This window comes from Pseudochaenichthys georgianus, chromosome 22 (assembly GCF_902827115.2).
Source record: "Pseudochaenichthys georgianus chromosome 22, fPseGeo1.2, whole genome shotgun sequence".
Taxonomy (NCBI): Eukaryota; Metazoa; Chordata; class Actinopteri; order Perciformes; family Channichthyidae; genus Pseudochaenichthys; species Pseudochaenichthys georgianus.
Genome location: NC_047524.1, coordinates 14416336 through 14438583, shown reverse-complemented (window position 1 = coordinate 14438583; position 22248 = coordinate 14416336). Strand labels below are relative to the sequence as shown.

At 43.0% G+C, this 22248-nt stretch overlaps 4 protein-coding genes across 6 annotated transcripts; 2 read left to right on the top strand and 2 right to left on the bottom strand.

Moving 5' to 3' along the window:
* The first annotated feature begins 27 nt into the window (after positions 1-27).
* LOC117467416 (transmembrane protein 151B) lies at positions 28-5496 on the top strand. 2 transcript variants are annotated; one of them, XM_034111027.1, is made up of 2 exons: positions 28-645; positions 2589-5496. In XM_034111027.1, the coding sequence occupies exons 1-2, from the start codon at positions 523-525 to the stop codon at positions 4197-4199; spliced, it is 1734 nt and encodes a 577-aa protein (XP_033966918.1). In that variant the 5' UTR covers positions 28-522; the 3' UTR covers positions 4200-5496. The 2 variants fall into 2 exon arrangements, with proteins under 2 accessions (XP_033966918.1, XP_033966917.1); XM_034111026.1 differs by having other exon boundaries at positions 2586-5496.
* A 965-nt stretch (positions 5497-6461) lies between these two features.
* On the top strand, positions 6462-13080 carry lrr1 (leucine rich repeat protein 1). The gene is made up of 5 exons (XM_034111753.2): positions 6462-7220; positions 9274-9372; positions 10245-10497; positions 11069-11543; positions 12360-13080. The coding sequence occupies exons 1-5, from the start codon at positions 7038-7040 to the stop codon at positions 12613-12615; spliced, it is 1266 nt and encodes a 421-aa protein (XP_033967644.1). The 5' UTR covers positions 6462-7037; the 3' UTR covers positions 12616-13080.
* A 65-nt stretch (positions 13081-13145) lies between these two features.
* dnaaf2 (dynein axonemal assembly factor 2) lies at positions 13146-15668 on the bottom strand. 2 transcript variants are annotated; one of them, XM_034111751.1, is made up of 2 exons: positions 13714-15668; positions 13146-13600 (listed from the first exon to the last, which is right to left on the bottom strand). In XM_034111751.1, the coding sequence occupies exons 1-2, from the start codon at positions 15451-15453 to the stop codon at positions 13229-13231; spliced, it is 2112 nt and encodes a 703-aa protein (XP_033967642.1). In that variant the 5' UTR covers positions 15454-15668; the 3' UTR covers positions 13146-13228. The 2 variants fall into 2 exon arrangements, with proteins under 2 accessions (XP_033967642.1, XP_033967643.1); XM_034111752.1 differs by having other exon boundaries at positions 13729-15668.
* A 1948-nt stretch (positions 15669-17616) lies between these two features.
* Positions 17617-21651, bottom strand: klf11b (Kruppel like factor 11b). Its single transcript, XM_034112094.1, has 4 exons — positions 21466-21651; positions 20348-20608; positions 18846-19767; positions 17617-18402 (listed from the first exon to the last, which is right to left on the bottom strand). Exons 1-4 carry the CDS (start codon positions 21502-21504, stop codon positions 18101-18103), a joined length of 1524 nt encoding a protein of 507 aa, XP_033967985.1. The 5' UTR covers positions 21505-21651; the 3' UTR covers positions 17617-18100.
* Positions 21652-22248: the final 597 nt, after the last annotated feature.

The following is a 22248-nucleotide window of genomic DNA, read 5'->3' as shown; positions in this document are numbered from 1 at the left end:
CCTTCAAAACAAAAGCTCCATCAGGGTAGATAGACAGGAAAGCGAAGCGACCTCGACATTTTTTCCTCTACAACCCCCTTATCCTAAATATTCTTAGGTCATTTTATGTCTTAGAAAGCATACGCCTTTTATCTGCATTTTCGGTGAACAGTTTAACGAATCGTCGCTATTTTATGTCGTGTAACGCGTAGAACGCTCGTGCATCTGGATGAACATTGTGCAATAAGTTATGGATGTAATTAGGTAATTTAAACTGGCCACTGACAACAAGCCTCGCCGACTGCATCATGGTTAACTGCTGTTGTCTTTGCTGCGGTGAAATCCCTCAACCCCGCCCCCTTGTGCCCGGTCAGGCGGGACCACCGCGGGACCCCCGCTCCGTGCAGCAGCAGCAGCCCGCTGGCTCCGGCCCAGACGCCGTGGAGCTGAAGGGGGCGCACAAAGGGGGAGCAAGACAGCTAGTGCAAGTGAAGAAAAAGGAGTGAGTTTATAATCTGTCTCTGACATGCGAAAAAGTGCAGCATGCTCTCCTCCGATCCGGACTCTGCGGAGGACACGGCGGTCAACGATGCTCTCACTGAGGCGGAGGAAGAGGAGCAGGAGGATGAGCAGAACTCACCGGCAGAGAGTGATGTCCCGGAGGAGGTAGGTGTACACCTACCTCACGTTCATTTAGAATTTTGAACAAAAGCCTTTGAAATATCAGCTATGAATAGTTCTGATCAATCGATTACTTTTAATAATTAAAATACATTCTGATCCATAAACATTGTTGTTGTGCAATGCAAATAAGCCCAATTGAAGATGCAAGTTCATCAAGCTTATTGTATAAAATCCCTTCCGAATTTGGATTTATATCCTATGCATTCTGATCTCTGTGTCCTCTTGAAACATAAATCCTTTATTATAGGCGCGTTCACACCGGAGTACTTGCACTGAGAGAGGATTGACATCCTCTCAGTGCAACCTTACCTGCAGCCAAACAGCCTCTCTGCTCGTGAGAAGAATCAATTTCAGTGACACAAGAATCCATGGATAGATATTCTCATAATGCATTCAATTTATTCCTAAAGAGAGTTCTTAAGCTGCAAATATTGTATAATATACAATAATAAATAAATAAAGTCATATCCATGATTTTAAGTGTTGATCTTTAGATGCATGTCTGTGTTTGCTCCTTCATGCCTCAGACTTTACTGTCATAGAGTTATTACTTTGATTCCATCTGGGGGACTGGCTCTGTGCAGCCAGCCATGCACAGATAGTAAGAGAGCACGAGTTGTCTTCCATCAGATCCAGTGTCCATGTAACTGCTAATTCTTACTGCAGATATGCATCTGCCCGCATATTTAGTTAAATTAGTTTAACGTTAAATTGAAGGGCTAGATTTGCACTTACAAACATGATAAAACAACATCATCTAACATTGTTACAATCTGTCCAATCTGCAGTCAGAAAGCCTGGACAACTGGAAAGTCCATCCTCTGGTACTATAGACATGCATCCCTGTTTTCCCCATACATAACCGAGGTGGAACCGGCAAAGAGACATCCCACCCCTGTGTCAGCGCAGTAATGGATGGGCTGGTTGTCAGCATAAATTGCTTCACTCCATAAAACACCAGAGGTAGCCAACAAGAACACAGGATCTCATGAGGACCATGGCCACCACAAGATCAGGACAAAATATCATAGTCTTTTGGAGAAAAAAATGTTTGAAGGTGGGATCACATTTATTTTGAATTCCTAAACTAGCCTCCTTGAAGATTCACACGTTAATTGTTGCAATATTTTTGATCTCTGTAATAATAAAGGGTTACGCACTAGCATATTTTACAGTTTGTGTTACTGATTAAATAACAATAACAAGTGTGAATGGGACAATTAAACCTGTGGTCAGTATTGCAAGTGTGAGCACTTTCTGTTTCTCTGCCCCGAGCTATCCACCAAATACTCTACTACAGATACGTGTAGTGCAGAGATGCTTGAAAAAAATCTGAATACTTCAACATGTGTGTTTATTTTAAGCTGTGCTGGGAGAAATATTTCGATGTATTTCTTGGGTAAAAGACGAAAAAGCCCACAACATAAGCAGAAAATGCAACTTATCTATAGACAACAATCCAATAAAAACACATGTACATAAAGAACATGCTGTACAATAGTATTTCAAATTGTACTCAAGTCAAAATAATACAATAATTGAAAATATTAAAAAAGACTACGTATGCAGCAGAACGCCCAGAGATAGCTCAAATTAGATATAGTTACGTTAAGTATGAGTCAATACATTTGAGTCAAAATGAAATTTGAAAATACATAATATTGGGCAAAAACTGGATCGATGTGTGAAAACACCTTGTGTTTATTTATGTCGGCTGCTTTGACTCACAGCCTCCCAGGGACACTACGTGGTTGAGTGAACTCCACTGCGCTTTCTTTATTTTGATTTACTTTATGCTTAGGTATAGGAAAGCCTGGCCAGTGCTGCCCCGTTCATTTGCATTTCTACTGCTTGTCGTCGCCAGGTTTAATGGCCTCATTGCTCTGAGTGCCTTTTCTTCATTACTCTTTCTCTCTCTGCAGCAGCATCCTGTGAAGCAGTCCCTCGGTTCCTGTGTGTGCCGGGAGTCCCATTGGCGCTGCCTGCTGCTCTCTCTGCTCATGTACAGCTGCCTGGGCGCCGTGGCCTGGTGCCAGCTGACCCGGGTCACCAAAATCAGCTTCAATTCGGCCCTCACCTCCTCATTCTCTGCCTCGTTCACCTCCTCCCTGCGGGGCGCCTCTGGGATGGGTGTCAGCGGACACTCAATGATCTACCATGATAGCCCCTGCTCTGGCGGCTACATCTACATCCCTCTGGCCTTCCTGCTCATGCTCTACGTCTTATACATGGTGGAGTGCTGGCACTGCAGAGCGAGGAGCGAGCTGCAGAGCAAAGCAGACGTGGACAGCGTGTACGAGCGCATGCTGCGCATGAGACAGGCCCAACCCTGCATTTGGTGGAAGGCCATCAGCTACCACTTTGTCCGTCGGACCCGTCAGGTCACTCGATATCGCAATGGAGATGCCTGCACCACCATGCAGGTGTACCATGAGAGGGTGAACACGCATGTGGCCGAGGGGGAGTTTGACTTTGGCCGCTGCGGGATGAAAGATGTGTCATGTGACCTCATGGGCTTGGAGGGACTTCCGGCGACTCGCCTGCGCTTCACTAAATGTTTCAGCTTCACAGAGGCCGGGCCAGAAAATGATTACCTCAACCAGAGAGCCAGGTTCTTCTCTGAAATCGAGGGTTTGGACGATTACATGGAAGCCAGGGAGGGCATGCAGCTGAAGAACGTGGACTTCAGAGAAAACCTGATAGCCTATGTGGACCCTGACCGGTTGCCTTGGTACAGCTCGCAGGTCGCCTTCTGGCTGGCAGCTCTGCTCATGCTGTCGTGGCCTCTGAGAGTGCTGATAGAGTACCGCACTGCCTATGTGCACTACCGCATAGAGAAACTATTCGGGTTAGAGTACAGCCCGTCTCCTCTCGATGAAGACAGGCCTAATACTGGGTGTGTTATTCCCAGAGTAGACACACTGGACAGCACTGAGATGGAGTGGCACATACGCTGTAACCGCCAGGTGATCCCTAGCTACTCTGAGGCTATACTGATAAACATGAGCACAGCCGACTCTAACTCCTTACCAGACACTGAATGCAACTCCTCCTCAAACTGCTTCCTCCTCGAGGGCAGCCAGACTACTCAGAGTTACGGCACCCTGCAAAGCCAGGAGGACTGCGAGCAATGCAGGGAGCCGACTGAAGGAGGTGATGGAGGAGGAAGGAGGAGGTTCGTCACCAGCTCCAGCTGCTCCTCCATCTTCTCCTGCCGGGGAGCGCTGCTACACTCCCACCTCTCCTCGGACACCTCCCGCTTCTCTCTCTGCCGCATGTACGGCTCCCACCGCACCGTGGCTCTGTGGGGGAGCCGCAGCAGCAACCTGACGGACACCTGCTGCGTGGAGGAGCCGTGCTGCAGGTCTGACTCTAGCCAGCTGGCCCTCAGCGACAGTCCGCCCACCTATAGGGACGCCCGCTTCTTCCCTGTGCTCATCGTGCATAGGCCTGAGGGCTGTGGGGGTGAGGACGGGAGGGAAGTGAGGCGATATTATATACGAAGAGGGTCGTCCTTTGTAGAGACGGATCTGTGAAGGACACTAGGACACTTATTGATGAGCCAAGATGGATTCACATGTTTGCTCCATAGACAGAATGACATTTTTGATTTATGGAGCTGTTTCAAAAAATTCCACATATAAAAAAGGTTCAAGGTGATAGTTTTGATTGTTGGACGTAGGGTTGTACGATTGAATAATTCACACAGAGTGTATTAGCTACAGTAGATGGGGTCGGCACAGAGTAGCAAACATGTAAGCAATTTAGCCAACTGTTGTGCCAGTATCAAAACATATTTAAGTCAACTAAAATAATCATATAGAATATTTTGTACCCCTTTACCTTTCCGACGACTGCCCTTTTTTACAGGTAACTGAAGCTGTTATCTTTTCTCTCTTTAAAGCCACCAGACTAGTCTATGCTGGCATAGACTACATATAATATAATATACATCTTTATATAGTAACTGTCGGTCAGTCTCTGTTATTGGGTGACTTTAGTCAATCTAAATTAACCAAAGTTACACAATAATACAAATTACTAACCAATCGAGGCAGCTATTGCCCAACAACTCCTGTGTTGTGCGAGGTAAATGTGTTGTTTCTGTCACTTAAATTTGGTGGCCTTGAAGAGGGCATGGACGACGGCTTCTGTTCTTCACCTGGCAGTCAGGTTAAGCGCTGAAACTACTCAAAATATATTGTTCACTTATACTGATATTGATGTTATCAGGTGGGCCTGTTTCTCCCAACTGGGGGTGTGACCTCTGCCATCTTCTGTAGGTAATACACTGACTATTGATAAGTACTTCATGAAACCCCACTACAAGCATTATAAACTATCCTTCTAAATACAAACCTCTATTTTTTAACAAAGTCACCAAAAGGCCAGAGTATTGAATTGCACATGTCCATATTATTATGAAATGTGGGAAATGCAGGGTGTACTTGTGTATCTAAATCACCTCTGCATTGTCATACACCCTTTGTAGCAGCTACACTCTGTCTACTCACACTACAGTGTGTATGATGACAAAAATAAAAACTTGACTAAATGGTGCACACAACACTGATACATGAAAAATGCACGACCTCTGCATCCCACTGTTTCTTATATTTCTGAAAAAACACATGATGCAAATCTTAACCAGTTTCTACATTGACTATGTTGGTGTTTTTATATGTTTAAGATGTGTGCAACTTAGAGGCATATCTCAGACTAGAAGAAGAAAAAAGAAAAGTTGCATGTTGTTACTAAATGTATTGTCTTTTTTAGTTGATTAATAGTGAAACCAAAGACGTGTGTTAGCAATAAAAAAATCCTCAAAAATGATTGTATGTTCATAAGTTTACTGCACCCTGTCAGATTGAAGCAAGTACTTTCAAATGCGAAAAAATATGAACATAGTATGATGAGTCATCTAACAGGACAGGATTGTGGGGGTTTAATTCACTTTAATGAAATTCATCATTTATATCACTGCATGTGGCACGTTTTTTTATTTTAGTTTAAGGTTGCTAACGGATGCACATTCTTGTGTGTGTTCATACTGAAGATGAATTGGAAGGAGTGAGCTAAGTTTCTCCTGTGATCTTTGATGTGAGGAGACGATGTCAGACACTCTCAGACTCAAGTACAAATGTACAACTACAAAGAAACACTGACATTCAGACAAACCTTAGCTTTCCATTGTTGTTTCTAGACGGAGGGTTGTTGGTTTAAATAAACCATTTATGAAATCAAAAGCTTTAAAGCGTGTTGTTCGAGTGTCATCTGGGCAACATACAGGATGTAAATAAAAAATAAGAGGGAAGAAAAGACGTATAACATGTTTTTGTGAATAACATCTCAAATCCCCCTTTTTCTGGTTAGGCAAGTCGTCACCATTCTCTGGGACCTGAAATATTGTTATCTTCACGATTTCAAAATATATAAACGTATTTAGACAAACCGAAAAGTGAATATGAAACAAGACATTTTGTTTTTTAGATATCAGGCCACCAGACCAAACTAATTGAAGAATGTTATAATATCATACAGTATATTAAACTACTGTTTCAAAAATATTAATACAAATCCATTATGTGTATAAGATATGAATTGTAATTGTTACTTTTGATTATCTTACATTTGTGACTAAACAATTATGTCAGTCACTCAAATATACCCAGACATTGGTCTGAATAAGTCACTGACATATTCATTTATTTTGTTGGTTTATTTGTTTGTTGTTATAATAATAGTAATAGTCGGTATTTTTCTTCATTTTGTGCATATAATTGTTAAAACTAACAAAAAAAGTAAAGCCTTGAAAATGTAGTTAAGTATATTGTAAATATACATGTTAGTACAACAACTCAACATTGTACTGTCCTACAGTGAATGAGTAAATAAAGCCTTTAGTCCCGAGTCCCGACTCCCTTTTAGTCCATTAAAAACACGTCTGTCTTTTCCCTTTCCTGCTAACGGATCCCGCGCTGGGTTTAACCAGCTATTCCATGACGTCACTTCCTGCGCGCGCCCGATCATGCTAACGGTAGCTAACCAGCAGCCAACTGCCAACGAAGACCTTTCCCACAGCTTTTACTCTCCGTCAAGATTCCGATAGGCTCCCGGTAGCTGCCCGGTGAAGCCTCAAAGTGTCACCGCTGTATGTCGTGTCTTCACGGGCGTCCAGGAGCTGCTGCTGCCCGGTAGAGACGCCAGCTCTGGTTGTTGTTGACATCCGTGAAGATGTGTCTCTAAGCTCCATGACGTTACTTATTTCGCGGAAGTTTCTGTTTCTTCTCCAGTATGCATTTAACACATCTCATCTGAATCGGCATTAGGCCGGACCTTTAAGTGTTTGTGTTTTTATTAAGTCTTCGGTTGCGATGAAGCTGCAGTGTGATGTGGAGGTGGTGAATCGGATGCTCCCCTCGTTTGGGATTAGGAACCGAGGGAAGGGGGTCAGGGCGGTGCTGTCCATCGGGAAACATGTGGATAAGACGAGTCATCGCAGCAACATCTACATGATGATCTGCACAGCTAAAGACAGAGCAGGCTCCAGGTACAAGGTCAGTGTCTGCTGATCTCTGTCTGAAAGGATGCTGCCAGAGATGGAAGAAGTAATCAGATGTTGTACTGTGTATAAGTAGAACTACCAGAGTGTAGGAATACTCTGTTACAAGTACAAGTCCTGCATCTGTATAACCATCAAATATACATCAACATTCCCATTCCGAATAATATAAATGACATGTTTTGATTGTAATTATTAATGAATTAGAGTGTTATCAAAGCTGGTAAAGGTGCAGCTAGTTTGTATTACTTTGTCTACTGCAGGGTAGCTTTTGTGAATTGTACTCTAGGTGTCACTTAAGTCTTATTTAAGTTTTAAAATATATTATAATTCAAATCATTAAACAAAATCTGCAAAGTAACTAAATACATTTAGTGGAGTAAATGTACATACATACATACATACATACATACATACATACATACAAAGAATGTTTCTTTTACATGTATTCTTTCTAATAATTATAAGTTCTTGTTATTTTTAGGGTATGTTTATGTAGTCCATCCAGGAATGGGACTGAAACTCCTTCCCAGCATGCATTTGACAGGAAGTTTTCTTTTTTAAACAGAATGATAATATTTGCCTGAATCAGCCAGTAGTTGACTTAAAGGTGGGGTAGGTAAGTTTGAGATACACTTTTTGTTATATTCCATGGAATGCTCTTAACATCCCGATAGCAATGAATATCTTAAGTGCTTTGACAAAAAATCCATAAAATAATGTCATCTGTGGAAGCCGTAATACTGTAAAAAGCACGACCAATTATTTTAGCTGGCCCGGCTAAAATAACTGGATGGTCTACCTGCCTGTCAGCCTTCCATCGGGGCACAAACTTATCTCGTGCCCTCATTGGTCATGTGTGCGTTACGGAGCGTCCACACTACAGCTTCAAAAAAAGCTTGGAGCTGGGCGTGTCTGGAGCTTGGGGATTTTATTCAAGCAACACGACCAACAACCAATCACATGAATCTCCCGCCCCCGACATACAAAGCAAAAACCCCCGGGGATTTTATGGGAGCAATATATATATAAACTCCCCAAACAGGCGAAAACCTACCAGTTTCACCCACTGTCTCTGCCACCTCCCTCCATGCCTGGTTCCTCCGGTTTGTATCCCGGTAGGTGAAGAGGGTCTGGTCATACAAAACCGGGTGATTTGCTACGGCGATAATTAGTTTCTCCTCCAACTTTTTTTGAAATATAGAAATGAACGGCGGGATATCTCTCCCAGTTTAGACGCGGTTTGATTGGCTACGGCTTGAGCTGTCAGATTTTCAGAAACGGGATTTGATTGGCTGGCGCTGGCTACTCCGGCGTCCGGACCGCTCTGCTACCCACAATTCAGTTCGGCGAAAAAGCGAGGCAACGTGACGTCACCCCATTGAAAGTGAATGGGCAGATTGGAGTTTTCGACGCTGTCGACGCTGTAGTGTGGACGGGCCGTTAGTGTGTGTTGGAGGAGGGGCTCTATAAGGAAGTGGCAGATTTTCTCCAGTTGTGTATTTTCAAATTCTAGCGATCTCGAGCCGGTTTCTCAAACTTACCTACCCCACCTTTAAAGAGCATTGTTTGGGTAGAAGATAAGATTACACTTTATTGTCATAAAGCAAGTGCTATTCCCCTTTGACAGGGCTCAACAGAAGACGAACAATGCACATATAAAAGAAATGGACAGCATCAGAAGCATTGATTTTATGCGTCACAAGTCACAACCTATGGTCACAACACATTGCAGTAACTTGTATTATATATTTTGGTTTCATTAACTCAACCCCCTGTGATATGATAAAGCTAATTTTTATATTATTCATCATTATCTTTCCCAGAAAGACAAGGATTAAAAACCCTAAGAGTATGTTTTCACTGTCTCAAACGTTGCTTTCGAGTGCTCAATTTAAAACTCACAGCTGCCAAGACAAACACCTGCATGTTTACCATCTTGTTCAAAGCTTTCAGTATTTGTCTGCACTTGTTGAGACAGTGAAAAGCTCTCTCGTAGTTGTGTCATGTATTTTCTATCACTGACATTTGCCAACTTTCTCTTGCAGCTGAAAGACAACATAGAGAAGTTCTTCACTTGGTTTGTGGAGGAAGGCAAGGCCACTGTGAGAATAAAGGAACCAGCTGTGGACATTTGTTTGAGCAAGGTATGCCATCCAACATGTTATAACTACATTTTAAAGGTTGTTACAAGTGAAGACCGGTTGTTGTTTTTCAGGTTTCTGTTGAAGCAAATGGACCAGAACCAAACTGTCCACTCGCTCATTCATCACCAGACAGGCACATCGGGTTGTTGTGACTGGGTTGTTGATGCAGCCTCATTGTTCTCAGTCACTGTAAAGCCCTCCTGGCTGTTTGAGGTCAGCGGTGACCTTTCGCCTAGATTCTTCTAACATATTTCAACCTGCCGCGTTGAATGAAGAGCACGCACACACCCACAAACAGACTAATGCCACTTTAGGCAGGTAGACAGAGAAAACTAGTTCCCTAACTGTGGGAAATTACGTAAATACGTACATAAATACTTTTGAATGAACACACTGTATCACCCAAATATGTGGCAATATTCTAAAAATGTCCCCTAACCAGATCAGGATTAAACCCAGTAATGTGATAGCTGGGCTAATACTGTAATAACATGTCCTGACCATAGCATAATAACATTTTGAACAATAATGTATCACATGTATTGGGAATTCTTATTGAATGTTGACTTGAGATCAAAAAGAAAACATTTAATGATTTCAAATTCCTCAAAAAGCCCAGAGTTTACATTTCCAAACATGAAATAAGTGTCGAATGTTAAATGCTAACATGACACTCACAATTGTATATATAATGTTAAAAGGGAATTTAGTTTAGCAGACATAATGTTCTTTTAAAGTAAGTGTGTCAAGATAGATTACAGGAAAATAGGTCACGTATTTTCAGGAATCCGGTCATACAAAACTACCTGAGAACCTGTGAGTGAGCTCACCTACAAATCCACATGTTAGGTAATGTATTTATTTATTTGCAGGCTGATGCAAACAGCTTAAAGAACTTCCTATCAGCTGCTCGTCTGGCGGACAGAGGGAGTGACGCCAGCAGCCTTCCTCTCTCCACGCTGACTCCTGTTCGTGCCAGAGACGTGGAGCAACCCAAGAAGAAGCTCAGCATCGTCTCCAAAAAGGACTACCCCCTCACCTCCAGCTTCCCCTACTCTCTGGAGCAGCTGCAGGTGTCCTACTGCAAGCTGTCCCGCGTGGACATGAGGATGCTGTCCCTGAAAGGTAGAGTAAGGCGATCAGGGTCACACAAACAAATATATGTATGCCTATTGAGTTTGATAAAACTCGATTTACATTCTGTTTATGCACAAATTATTTTTATGAAAAAAGTTGAATGGGCTATTTCCTTATTTTATTTTAGCCAATGAGGTCAGTTTATAGTAATTATCATAGTTTCTACATATTCTTTGACAATGGTGGTGTTTGTCTTGTCACTGGAAGAAGCTTTTGGAAGTTAGGGAAAGTGATCTTGATGATTAGCATTGTGACAAATGTAGGATTTATTTTTATTTTTAAAGCAATATGTTTAATTAGATTTTCAGTTTTTCCCACAACAAGATACAATACATAGAGCAGCACACATCAATTCCTCCCTCAAACGTTATGATGTCCACTATAGACATTTATAGAAGGAACAACTGCAAAACACAACATACTAATCCTGAGCTAATGAGCTTGGGGAAGACATTTGATTGTCTCAATTACCATTCTTTAAAAAAATGCAACTTTATGTAAATACCAATTATATAACTTGATTGCCCTTCTGAAAGTTGTGGTATTTTTGTTTTTGTAGCTCTCCGGAAGCTTGACCTTAGTAACAACCACATCAAGAAACTCCCCGCCACCATCGGAGACCTGGGCTGCCTCTCGGAGCTCATCCTGCACAACAACCACCTGGAGGCCTTCAGCGAGGCACTCTGCCTGTCCACGCTGCAGCGCACCCTGCAGCTGCTGGACCTCAGCCAGAACCGCCTGCGCTCCCTCCCCGCTCAGTTCTGCCAGCTCAAAGAACTGGTGAACCTCAAACTGGACGACAACGAGCTCGTCTGTCTGCCGTTCCACATGGGCCGGCTCTCCTCGCTGAGGTTCCTGTCCGCGGCGCATAACCAGCTAGCTGTGTTGCCGGGTGACTTCCGTAAGCTGAGTCTGGAAAACCTGGACCTGTTTGGAAATCCCTTCGTCCAACCTAACCCCCTGGACCACACCATGAAACTCACGTTCCCCCTTCCACTGCAAGAGCTGGCTACTAGAGCTGTGGCCAACCTCAGGTGAGAAATGAACATATTCAGTATGTCATACTCTTTGTACGCATTAGGGCCACGGTAGATTTAAAGATCTATATTTGTATGTTTAAATAGGGGTCAGGGGAAGGGGTATTATTTAGAGAAAATGACTTTGACATTTCTGTGTATTCTCCGCGATTAGAGTCACATATTCACTTTGAATATATTGCGAGGTCAATCATACATTGGTAAGAGAGAAAATGTTAAAATTCACAAAAATAAGAGTCAAAATGTATTTAAAATAGCAACTTGAGGGCTTTTTGAACCACAGTGCAATATTTCCAAGGTTGGAACTTTACTTTGCAACCATCATGGCCCTGGTAGACCCCCCCCCCCACACACACACACACACACACACACACACACACACACTCGTAAAACACCCCTGTTGTGGAATACCACTTATGTGCAATATATATACTTCCACCTTTAATACTTTCACCTGGCTGCTATATTTCAAAAACTGTTACTGGTACCGGATGTGTCTTATGCAAATTGTGTAATTTCTACTTTTATCTTTAGTATTTTTATGCATGCTTCTTAATTAATACTAAGCTATATTTGTCTCTTTACTTGCTGTAACAAATGTAAATGTCCCCTCTGTGGGACGAGTAAAGGATTTCTGATTCTAAATAACCTCATAAAAAAAGTGTTTTCTTGTAAAGATACTGCTTGATCTTAATCTCTTACTTTGTTTATGTAAAGGTACTTAAAGCCTCTACAATTTCAGAAAAGTTGAGCTTTGCATTTTTTGTACCTACAGATAACTCCTACCTGTTTTTTTGTTTACTCTCCTCTCAGGTTACCATACGGACCTCACCTCATCCCGGCCCACCTGTGTCGGGACCTGGAAGTAGCGAAGACCTGCGAGTGTGGCCGTGTCTGCCTCAATTACTTCATCAAGACGGCGGTCAGCATGAACCTGCACCAGGTGTCCCACACGGTGGTCCTGGTGGACGACATGGGGGGCACAGATGCTCCGGTGCAGCAGCACTTCTGCTCCCTATCCTGCTACTCTGAGTTTTTAGACAAGTCCCTCCAGAGAGGAATCAGATGATGAAGAACAAACGCTTTTTTTAGACAAAAAACACACCAGAACTGCTGTGGATTTTGGATTTGAGATACTGTTGGAGGATACAGTTTTCTTGTACTGCCTTTAAGTGGATTTTGACTTTTTAAAAGTGCTTCAAGAGGGTTATAACACTAACGCTCTATTATAATGCAGTTCCCAGCAACCTGCTCCGTCTGTAACTGAGAGGCACTGAGTTTATACAATGATAGTGGGCAGCAGCACTGACATAAAGTGTCATCTTTCTTTTTCTATCTGCCCGTTAAAGCAAACCTCAGACTCTCCTACTTGGCCTACTTCTACTCGGCAGGGGAATAAAGAAATTAGATATTTTTCCTGAACACAGTGCCTCAGAGTCAGTGTGTGTTAGCCGATGGGAGTTGGTTTTACTGTTTATTACAACCCACAATTGTATATAAATGTGAATTTAATCAAATAAAAGTAACAACTTTTTGTCCAAAGTATTTTTTTCTGGGAAGAGATGAATTTGTCATACATTAAAATACTGAAGTCAGGTATTGAAAATATGAAGATGTTTTATTGTTCGACACACTGCAGATTCCCTATAAATACTGGCATTAAAAACGTTTGCACACACTCCTCAGTCCAGCTCAAACATCAGGGAGTTCTGAAAGATGAACCCAGCAGATGTGGAATGATCGCTGATGACCGTTTCATTCCCATCTTCGTCAATCTCCCTCAATAACGCAGGTGGTGTCCTGCTCTTCTTAGGCCGGAAGATTTGCTCCGTCGGCAAGTCGTCTTCATCCACGCCCCCCCTCAATTCCTCAGGGGAGGGGGGGGCACCGTTTTCCGAATCTCCTCTGCTTGACTTGGTTGCTTCCTCTGCTGCAGGCATCTCGCTGGACTCCTGGGGAATGTCGCACCCCTTTATGTTGTTTTCAGCGTTAGCGTCTAAGAAGGTTTGGGATTCCTCACCGGATCTGTCGTATAGAAATGACGCATCTTCCACCTTAAGAAAAAAACAAGGATATATAAAACTACATAAGCAGATTAGTTTGATCACACACACTTTGTACCTTCAGGTCAATAGGATTGTTGGGGATGTGTCAGGATTTATCTCACCTCATCTCCACTTACATGATCATTTTTCTTTCCAGTCTCCGCGTTGATGTCTGAAGTCTTCAGTTTAGGTGGTGACTCCAAACAAGAATTCTGATGCACTCCTCCCTCTGTTCCTATGGAGCTTGAATGTTCAGCAGGGATTAAAACAGGCTGGTTTTCTGTTTCAGGTGAGGCCATAAGCTCGTCCTCCACAGGTAATGCGTTCTCTTCTTCAGCAGAAGCATCAACAGTGTCGTCCTCAAAACCCGTAAGAACGGGATCCTTTTGACCTCCAAGGGTCTCATTTTTATCTAGGTTAAAGTCTCCAACTTCTATTAGACTTTCTTCCTTCTGCTTTTTCAATGTGTCCTCCACCACACCTTCTTGGCCTTTTTCTTTCACTTCTTTGCATTCTGCCTCCTCATCCACACTGATTTCCTCTTGAGTATTTTCTCCTTCCCTCTTCTGCTTTCTCCACGTGTCCTTCTCTCCTACAGATTTCTGGCCTTCGCTCATCTGCTCCTCTCCTATCTCCTGACCTCTCTCTTCTTCAACTTCCTCCTCCCTTGTCTGGTTTCTCAAATCCTCCTCAATGCATTTGTCCTCCTCTTTCATCTCAGTATTCTCCTCTTGCCTCTCATCATCACTAACACTACTCTGAGCAGGCCCTAGATGAAAATCAAAAGCTTCCTTAGAAGGGAGAACGGGCAGTGTGACTGTGAGCTGTTGTTTCTGTTTGTTGAACTTGGCCTCTCCTTTATCTTCATCCACAGGATAAGCTAAGGGCAACTCCAGTCTATAGGCTGGTTCCTTGGACTCCAGCAGCATCAGCCGACACTCTTTCACCTCGAGGCTGGCCTCTGTGGCGGCCTTCAGAAGAGGCATGTCGATGGTAACCACTATCTCTTTGGGCCTGGGGCTTTGGGCCGAGTCTCGAGCATATCTGAAGTCCTGTATATCCATAAACGACCGATATTTAACGGTGTAGTTTGGCTTTGTAGGCTCTTTGACTTTCTGAGGCGGGATGCTTTTAGGTGTAGCCTCGTTTATGTTTTTTGATGCAGGTGATTTTGTGGGCTTAGTTTGCGGGGTAGGTCTCTTTTCATCTGGGTATGGGAATGCAAGAGGGTCTGGCTCCTCTGATGGCATTTTGTAACCAGGTATGGGTTTTCGGATGACACAGGGCTGTGGCAGGCCTTTGTATTTTGATTTGATCTCCCTCACGTTGTTTTTATCCAGAGTCACTTTAAAATTATCCTGGATTCCCTGAATGGCTGTGCTGTCCACCATATTGGTAAATCCTCTGTTTCTGCTCGCAAGGTGGAGAGTGTCAGGATGGAAGATGACGTCATAGATCATGATCTTGTTCCCCTTTGGATCTGTGTCCTGCCTCCCTGGGTGCAGACTGTGGGGCAGGGCCCAGCATTGTCCCCTGCGCCCTTCCTCGGACACCCCCAATTTACGTTCAGGTTTCCCAACTTTGTCATTGCTGCAGATGTTGATAAAACACTTTTGCTTGCCGTTCACACTCGTCTTGAGAACCCTGGACGGTTTCGGGTGGATGAATTCAATCGTGTTTCCTCTCTCCTGCTCCAGAAGTTTGATCTCCTCTTCATACCTTTTCTTATTTTCAGGGTCTGATAACTCATGGGCGTAATCGAACAGCATCTCCTTGAATTTCTCGTCTTTGAAAGCTTTTGACAGTCTGTCGATTTCATCCACGGTGATGTTTAGTTCTTTCAGCTTGTCTGCAGCCGCCATGTTGACGGTTTCGAGGAGTAATATTGACGCAGGTGAAGTTAACAGCAACGCAGCTTTCTTAAACTAAACTTTTATAAATAGAAATCGAAAAAGTTTTACAAGCTATTGTCGCAGAGAATTTACAGTTTGATGTCGCTTTATGCCAATTTCCATGTATCTCCTGTTACCTCTTGTTGGCAACAAACGGTCCCAGTTGTGTCGATGTATCCATAGCAACGCGATAGGTGCTACAGGGAAATGTGTCCGCGAGAAACGATTGTTTTTGTGGCTGTAGCCTGCACGGTGACACTTTCACACAATTACTGGAATAATTTGATGACAATTGTATGAAACATATTTGTCATGCAACTTTAAAATGATATATAAAATGTTTTATTTTGAAAGATGATTTTACTTAAGTTAGATAAATACACTGGTACATTTTCGTCAGTTGCATGGTTTTTGCTAGAATGTCACCTATCAAGTGTCATTTTAAAGTAATGTGAAGCCTCTGAGTCTTAGTCTCAATTAGTTATAGAAATTGCGACCTATTAACTTATTTTGTATTCTTTTCTCACTTAATATTATCTAATTCGTCGTGTTGCATCATTTTTTGTTTTGTTACTGCGCTGGATATTTGTGTTTTATAACGAAGGCATAAAACACAAATATAGGAAAAACCTGAACCACTTTTTGTAAAATGTTGTGTAAATGTTTAAATGAAAGAAACCCACCAGCAGATGTCAGTGTAGGGCAGCGCGCAGGCTGCATGCATGCATTGGGGAAGTCGGTCAGTAAGGGCAAGGGGGAGGGGCTGGTGTGCAGGGAAGAGAGCTGATTGGTCGCACCCCCAATAGTTGATATTTCTCCCTGTCTGATTGGGAGAGGTGTGCTGTTACTGGGGTATGGGACCACAGTGCTTATGAATGAGTAGCAGCAGCATCAGAAGCAGAGAGAAACGCGTTTTGCTCTATAGCAGCATCTTAACGTTTTTATTGCCATTGTTTACTTTACAACATTTCCACAGATGTTTCCCTATTTGTATTGGCTTAAAACCATTCTAACTCTGCATTTTGGCCCTAATGATAGTAGAAAATGATTGTAAAAGATAGAACCTGTGAAAAGGACAATCGTATCCTTTCATTTGTACTGTTATGCATACACATTTACTAAAATACATCCGTTGATATTTTACTATACACCTGTCCAGCAAATAATTATATTTTAAATTACATTATATTATATTCAGTTTTGGATTCACAGTAGTATACACCTGAAATGTTGAAGCAAAATATGTTAAACACCTGAACAGTTGAAACAACATCCCTAATATTCATCTGGCTGCTACTTAAAAAATATTTGAAAATTATTTATCTATTTACCTATATCCAATTTCAATAACTTGCATAGACAGACTCTTATTGCACTATTTCACTTTTTTTTTTTAAACTTTTTCTTTTTGTATTACTATTTACTTGCACTGTATTTGTTCTGTTTATCTGTGTTTTGTGTTGCTTTGTTGGAGAAGCCTGTGACACAAGAATTTCATCGGCATAACTACACTGTAGCTATGTTCATATGACTAAATAAAGAACCTTGAATCTTGTATTACAATGTGGTATTGCTACTAAAATAGTACTGAAAAAATAGTACCTTGTCCCACACTAATTTTATTTAATACTAACTATTCTTATGATAATTGTTATAGTGAGTCTGAGAAATACTTTTTCTGTAGCCACTAAACACAAGAACATGAGTAGTTTGCTAAATTATACCAGACTTAGGAGAGATTTTAAGTCAATAAAACCCTGGTGTATTATGCAACAGCCCCACCGGTTCCTAGCCCACATGTGATAGTGCTGAATGGACTTAAATGATCAGTTATTTACCTCCAAAACAAGAAAAACAAATGTCTGTCTTGTCTCCTGACTCAACAGCAATTTGGCTCTGAGACCCAATGTCCCCAGATGATCCCACCGAGAGATTTTATAACACCAACAATTAATTCAGCCAGTGGACCAAAAGAGGGCGGTGGTGGGGGAGTCACAGCGTGACACACACAGGATATGGGAACGTCCTCCTCACTGCATTTCTGACTGAGACAACTGTAAAAGATTGCTGAATATAACTTTATTTGTTCCCGGATAAGATATTTGAAAGGCCACAAAATCAGCAAAGATTGACTCATTTAATATTTTTTCTTTTATTACAAATATGTATTAAATAATATGAAAAGTTAGACAGGGAGATATAATTATGGTACAATCGAAGTACTGATAATTAATATTCATATTTACATTGTTTATCATGTTTTCCCAAATATGACAAATAAATGCATTTCATAGTACAACAAACAATACATTCACATAGACATATGTATATCTATCAGTATCAACACAAACAAAGAGAAAGTGTTGCAGGAGAGCTAGAGAAAGTGAAATTAATAAGACAAACTTCATACAAAGGCTTTGGCAAGAGTGCATTCATATCATAGTAAACAAAGAATCCTTTAAAGAAAATTGTACAAATGAGCAGTAGAGAGAAAAAAAGAGTCCAGTGCATGTTTTTTCTATCATTCCCATGAGTTAAACAGCAGCAGCCTTGTGTGCTTGGCGGCTCCCTGCATGTGTCCCTGTGGTATCTTGGTAGTAAGTAGGATGATTATAGTCTACTTGGTGCCGGCAGGTACCAGCATGCTGATTGTGGCAAGGCCGGGCTTTGAGACAGGCGTTTTGCCGGCGACCATCTTGTTCAGGCTACGAACGTCAGCCTGCCAGGAAGGAATTTTCTTGGTGGTCATGTGGCGGCGAGCGTGTTTGGTGAGGTGATCACTGCGCATGAATCGCCGGTCACACACGGGACACACAAACTTTTTCTCCCCGGTGTGTGTTCGCCGGTGACGGGAGAGCTCGTCGGAGCGGGCAAACCTCTTATCACAGCCGTCCCAGCTGCAGCTGAAAGGTTTCTCACCTAAAGGGAGGATACAGGGAGAGCAGGGAGTCAGCAAGTGAGTCAGATAGCAGTCATAAAAACGTCCCAGATCCCCCTTTAGGATAGGAGACAGAACAATGAGCTCACTCAAGAATAACAAAGCCAAGAAAGTGTAACAAACAGGATGCAACACTCATCTGTGGTCACGTTTTATTCCACATCCTCAGTTACAAACAAGCTCAACACTTCTATATTAAGTTAACCCCACCTGTTTATTGGAAGTCTGAAAAGCATCCCATGATGAGATAAAGGATTATTATCTATGTACCAATGAAGGATTTTTAACTCACAATCACAGTGCCTTGGGTGCTTTTGAGACTGCCAACAAACATAGACCTCCACTAAATAAACTGGACAGTTATTATTCCTGACTCTTACTCCACCACTTGCCCTATCCTTGACCCAGTGAGTGTTTTTCTCACCTGTGTGTGTTCTCAGGTGAGCCTTGAGGTGTGAGCTCTTGAAGTACGTCTTTCTGCAGCCCGGGAAGTTGCAGACATAGTTTCTCCTGCGGGAAAAGTCCATCTTTGTGGCTACCGCACTTCCGCTGGGCCCAGCTGGCACGTACACAGGGGCCGGGGCCAGGGGCAGCAGCTTGGTGTTGCCCAGGGTCATGACAGTCTGAGGGCAGTGATGGGCCTGAGAGACAGAGGACTGAGGGAGGACCAGCATCACCGTGCCCTGGGCCACCGCTGAGCCCATGATGAGGGACTGCTGGACGGGGCCTCCGTTTACTGAAGTGCGCTGGGGGAGGATTGGTGTGGTGGTGGTCCGAATCCCAGAATGGCACGTTTGAACACCGGGGATGAAGGCTGAGATTATACCCGATTGGCTGCTGACGGGGAACATCTGGCAGATGATTTGAGGGCTGGAGATTGAGGGCGGTGACAGGGTCGTGGGAGCAGGGGGGCCGTTCCGCATTTGCATATTGACAGGAGTGGGGGTGGAGACACTGTTCAAATAGAGTTTTGAGAGACTGGCGTGCTGCTCCATTCCTGAGGCTGATAATGTGGGTGTGATAGGAGCAGGGGGAGATGGAGGTGTGGTTATCTGCACAGTTTTTGTAATGAGGTGCTGCTGGCAGAGTGTCGCAGCCATTACTGTGTGTCTTGTTTTCTTTGGATCGGGGGCCACTGGAATGTGGTGTTGGCAGGGGGTGCTGTCTGCGGTGTGGCGGATGACACTCGTCGCCATGGCTCTGCAGGGCTGTGGCTGAGGGGGGGGGAAGGGGGTCTTTTCAGCAATGGGTGCCAGGGCAGGTTGGTGGAGGCCGGAACAGTGCTGTGAGGACACAGCAGTGCTGGACGCCTCAACGAAGCTTGGGCTATGAGGGGGAGTCATACACTGCAGAGGAAAGGGAGGGAAACACAGGAAAGATTATCAAGAGCTATAGAGCTTTTTATCACCCTGTCTCTCAGAGGAGGAACTACATGACCAGCCGCATGTCATAAACTTGTTATCTTTACACTTTCATATTAAAAGTCATATGGTTTTCTTCATAATATATCGCAAATTCTAACAACATTTTGAGAAAACCTTCAAATTGAATTGTGAATGAATGCCTGTTCACATTCACTATAGTTTATAATTTAACGATTTGTGTGTGAGAAAATGTACAAAGATCTATGTGGAGCTGTCTTTGGTCTCTTAAACGGAGCAGCAACTTCAGTGGATGTTGAAGTCACATGCTTCATGTAACTCATCCTTTATTTGCAAACTATATTGCACTTTGTAGCCTTTAGACTTTTGTCAATACAGCAACTTTTCCACATCATCCAAAGGTAATTCCAAGGTTTGTGTGTGTTTGAACTCATCACAAGAAAATGCACATAATAAGGGGTGGATGAGAATGCACTTATCGACTGCATGAACCTAACTTATTTTCCCATGGTTTGACACCTGTACATCAGGATGAGTCACTTACCAAGGAGGAGAGGGACACAAAGTCCTTTGGGGGCTCTGGAAGTTCTGGCGGCATGAGGGAGTCACAGGAGTCTGAAGCCGGTGTGAGGGGTCTGGGCTTGCAGGGGTTCGGCCTGCTGCTGCCGAGGAAGTGACTCTGGCCCCAAGAGCTCATACACACCAATGCCTCGGCTGCCTCCAGGTCTGTGTACTCCAGGACAGACTGTTCACTGTCATGCCTCCTTCTCTTTGCATAGGACCCAAAATGATCCATGTACTCAGTCTGAAAAGAACAAATAAATAAACTTCAGACAAAGGCAGGGAAACAAAAAGTACTTCAGTATCGCCACATCATTGGGTAAGTCACAACTGCATGAGCCACCTTGTTGATTTCAACTTTGACTCATATTTGATCATGGCAGTAACTCAAACATAGGAAAGCCCCTGTTATTCTGTTGACAGGAAAGGGGGTAACATGTGTATTTGCAGTAATCATCTGCTCTGTCACTGTTTCCCAAACTAAAATTCCCAGAGAAACTGCACGATGCGTCCGATAGAGGAGAGGGGGAGTTGGTGACTACACCCCAGCCCAGCATGCACTGCCTCTGGCTCGGGGCCAGGACGCCTCCCATCGCCAAATATAGACCAAACAGTGACGTGCTGCCGAGATGAGCCATGTGAAATCCCCATAAAGCGGTTCGCATCAGGAAGTAGGTTTACGTTATTACTTTTCGTATTCATTTTTAGAGTAAACAAACGCATATTACTCATCCGTCACAAAAGCAAAATCGGGCTAAACAATTTCTCAACATTGAAAAGCTTCCGTATTTGTTTAAGTTACATGTAATATTATCATATAAACGTAGGTTATTACCTTACAACTAAATTGATAAATAAATATTATTTAAAAGTAAAGTGTTAACTTTAATTTAATACAGTTTATTGGGACGTTGACGTGACACAAACATGTTTCAATATAATAGTACAGATACATTGAAATCAGCTGACGACTTCGCCTTAGTTCTCAAATATCAAATCCCTCAGTAAACAAGTGTTGTTACTGAACTGCAAAATAAATGTCGCACCTAAGCTTAATTATAGTAAAACAATACAATAAAATAATAATAATAATAAACTTACCCCGTTTGAGTCCATCTCTGTAAATCTTCGCGCTGGCATTGAGGAATAAAATGTCTAAATATCACTTTTTTGTTGTCAAAGCCCGTAGAGAACAAAGAGACGGCGCTTGCCAGTGCTGCTGTCTGCACTAGGGAAGGGTTGAGGTCGTTTTTTTCTCTGACTGGCTCTCTTTTCTCTCAGCTGTGTGTGTAAAACATGGGGAGGAGAAAAAAAGGAAAACAAAACTCACAACACGCACTGGAGGGTGGCAACACTTGGCCAATCACAATTAAGTGTGTGCGGAGCTCCAGCCAATGGGAGAGCGGAGAACGCGTGAACAGTGCATGCTCGCAGGACGGTTGGAGGAAATAGGGTGCGTGGCCGTTGGTGGGCGTGGCCTGTAGAGTCAGCAGTGTCAGGGTAAACCCGATGAACTGCCGCACGCTAAACTGGGCGAAAGGTCGATCGAGTCTATGCTGCGTTCACGGGATGTGGGAACAACGTGGTGGAAAATACATCATGGTTTCTGCAACTTCTCATAAATCAGACAGACAAAGAAAATGAAGTACGTTCACTCAAGTACTGAACTTTAGTACTCCAAAACTGAAGTACTCCTACTCCACTACAATTCAGATGTTAATAGTGTACTTTTACACCAGTACATTTATGTGATACCTTTAGTTACATTGCAGATTTGGATTAAAGGTGGGGTAGGTACATTTCAGAAACCGGCTCGAGATACACTTTTTGTTATATTCCATGGAATGCTCTTAACATCCCGAAAGCACGACCAAGCACGACCAA